The 3,144-nt window shown below is 33.4% G+C and overlaps 1 protein-coding gene across 1 annotated transcript; it reads right to left on the reverse strand.

Moving 5' to 3' along the window:
• On the reverse strand, positions 649 to 2,416 carry LOC109329048 (probable N-acetyltransferase HLS1-like). Its single transcript, XM_019562711.1, has 2 exons — positions 1,989 to 2,416; positions 649 to 1,852 (listed from the first exon to the last, which is right to left on the reverse strand). The coding sequence occupies exons 1-2, from the start codon at positions 2,166 to 2,168 to the stop codon at positions 869 to 871; spliced, it is 1,164 nt and encodes a 387-aa protein (XP_019418256.1). The 5' UTR covers positions 2,169 to 2,416; the 3' UTR covers positions 649 to 868.

Below are 3,144 nucleotides of genomic sequence, written 5' to 3' on the forward strand. Positions count from 1 at the left end.
TATTTTGTTATTTCAAACTTCCATGAGCTTGGGAAAATCATGAATTATATATTTAAATAAGGACAATAACATACGGAACAAATGAAGGAGAAACCAACCAGCTGATCAGCTGAGACTTCAAGTACTGTATTGACTTTTTCCTTATTTTGGAACAAATTAAGTTCTCTAACTCTGACTTGAATAAAATAATGTGCCTACTTCCACAATCACATGAAATGGCTCAAAGTCTCTTTTTTTCTTCAGTGGTGACAAAGTATATATGAGACTTATCTTAATGTCATACGACAAAGTGAAAGAGATGAGGGTCCAGCTCAAGTTTTTACACGAGGGGAAGGGACAAAGTTTGGACCACAAGGGCTAATTGATGAGTCATAGTCATGAGCCACAAGATGGATTGCTAAGAAGTACACCAAAGGGTGGCACCTAATTATGGATATCTTTTTTAGATTTTGTGTCACGGATGTGAAAGGAACTAGAGGAAAACCCCTGCCATAGGAGAGATGAATGGAAGGACATATGGGAAAAAAGAAGTAGGTACTGACAATGTAAGAGTTTGTATACAGTCAGTATATCATCTATCATTCATTTTTAAACATTATTGACTCTGAAATAAAAATAATATAAATGAATGATAGATGATCAACTGTATATAAATCTTTACACTGTCAGTCATAAATATTACACTCATCTAACAAACAATACAAGAGGTGGGTTTTGGTACTTATTATAGACAAAATCAAAGGGAAGGAAAAGAAGAAAAAATTAAGGTCAGGATATTTTGGTAGGCCTATATTTTTGTCCCTGCCCCATCCCCATTATTAATTTTTTCATATATGTATTTATTTCCCTTGTTTTTGAGATCATATAATTAGACCTCTCTTGGGTCTACAAAGAGAGCTATTCTTGGTGGGGTTTTGGTTAATTCATGGAGGGTATTTGTCCCTTCATTTTTCAAGGCCTTTATGCACCACAAGTCCTCAGGGCAAGAGAGCAATTTCCAATGTGGGATATGGTTGTTGAGCTTATGTCTTCCTCCAACTTCAGTCACAATGATTTTGCAATTCTCATCCTTAGACTTTGAAGCCATGTTGTGCACAAATTGACACAAGGCCCTCACAAGCTTCCCTGAGAATGGCCCTTCATGGTACACCCCATACATGAAATAGAACCCAAATGGGTTGAAGAAATCAGGTAAAGTAGGCAATTTGAAGCATGGGAAAATCTTATCAATAAAGCCCCAACTCTTTGTGTATAGCAAGCAAGAAAAGGGTGCTTTCCCTAGCCTTAGTTTAAAGATTTCCCCACTATTCCATACACTAAGCATGGCCCAATTACTTGGGACTTGTCCATTTGACCCAAAATCACTATCTCCTTTGAAATATGCCACCCATGTCCCCAAACTTAGTTTGTTCCTAAGTATATTGTCTATGTCATTAGGAAAAAACTCAGTGGAGCTCATGAATCTTCTATACAGAGATTCAGCTTGTTCAATCTTCAACCTTGCTATCTCAATGTTGGATGAGATTTGAAAGGAATGATGGTTCACCGGGTTTACAAGTATCGCCGGTGTTCGGAACTTGGTGTAGCCAAATTTGTCCATGAAGAGACTAACCGAGGCATGGTTGTCTTTCTCTGTGGCCATATATGCATAGTCCACATCATTAGAAATGAACCATTCTTCTAGCCTTTGCACTAAGCTTGAGCCAATCCCTTTTCTCCTATGATGAGGAACTACCCTTAGGCCAAGGACATACCCCACCTTTGCCAAACCCATTGGAGGACAACTATGAATTGTGACCACTTTTATAGAACCTTGAATAACACCAACCAATTCATTGCCCAATTCTGCCACCTAACATCAAATTAAATTGGACAAGCAATTAGTTGCGGAAATGATGATCAAAGATAATAAAATAAGATTGAGATTTCATGGAAAGAAAATGATAACAACAACATAAAAAAAACATTATGGTATACGTATAATATACCAGCATCATGAACATAGGACTATTTCGGATCCTACAAATGGGGTCACCCATTGTGTCTGTGAAGAGGAACACACTTTCAGCTGGTCCTACCTCACATCTTCTCTCAAGATCTTCAACTTGAGGTCTATCAGATTGACCCTCATAGCTTCGGATTATGAATTCTTTGAATCCCATACCCATGAAGGGAAACTAATTGAGTGTGAAAGAAATGAAAGTACTATAAGGAGTTTCAAAGCTAGAGAAGTTACATAAGATACTTAGAGGAAGAGACAATGCAACCAACGAAAAGTAACAACACAATATGATTTGGGATAGACTTCACATGTTGTAATGATTTATATGCGGTGGGCATAAAGAAAAGGAAAAAAGTTAGTCTAAAGTTAGATTTTCAGGAGAAAATGTGTATTTATTGTTGAGTTAATTTAAAATACAGCAAAATTGAACAAGTCATATATTTGAACAGTATGTTTCTACTAGAATGCTGTTTGTACATTTAGAACTGACACTTAAAGATGATATATTCCACTTTCATCAAAGAAAAAGAAGAAAAAAAACTGGATATTGAACTTATCTCCTTTCTCTTTCCAAAATGGAGAGTGCTTGCTTTAGATATTAATCATAAATGTATATATTATTGCTTATATATAAAAAAAAAAGGGATAAATATTGCTTATATATAAAAAAATGGGATAAATATATAATAAAATGGTATAAAATATATTATTATGATATTTGTTTTTATTGTAATAGTGGATATATCCTTGCTTATTTATTTAAAAGAAAACTTTATTCTAATGACTACTATTTACAAGATATAGGAGGAAAGGGGATACGAAAAACAAATATCAAGTGGACTGATTTAAATATTTTAATAAATATAAATATTATTTTTTGAAATATAATGAAATTATTGAAATATTCAATGTCCATGTATAAACATGTGTATGTTCAAATCCTTAATTTGTTATTTTGAGAAATATACAAACTTTTATACCCAAACTGAATTTTACTCCTATATTACACACGTGATTAATTTTGACTAATATTTTTCTATTTTAAACAGTTTAATTTTATGTCTAATATAATTTTCACACTTTATTAGTTTATAGATTGACTTTTTTATACTATCAATAATATATTCTCACCATATGATAAA

The sequence above is a fragment of the Lupinus angustifolius genome, chromosome LG16 (genome assembly GCF_001865875.1).
Source record: "Lupinus angustifolius cultivar Tanjil chromosome LG16, LupAngTanjil_v1.0, whole genome shotgun sequence".
Taxonomy (NCBI): Eukaryota; Viridiplantae; Streptophyta; class Magnoliopsida; order Fabales; family Fabaceae; genus Lupinus; species Lupinus angustifolius.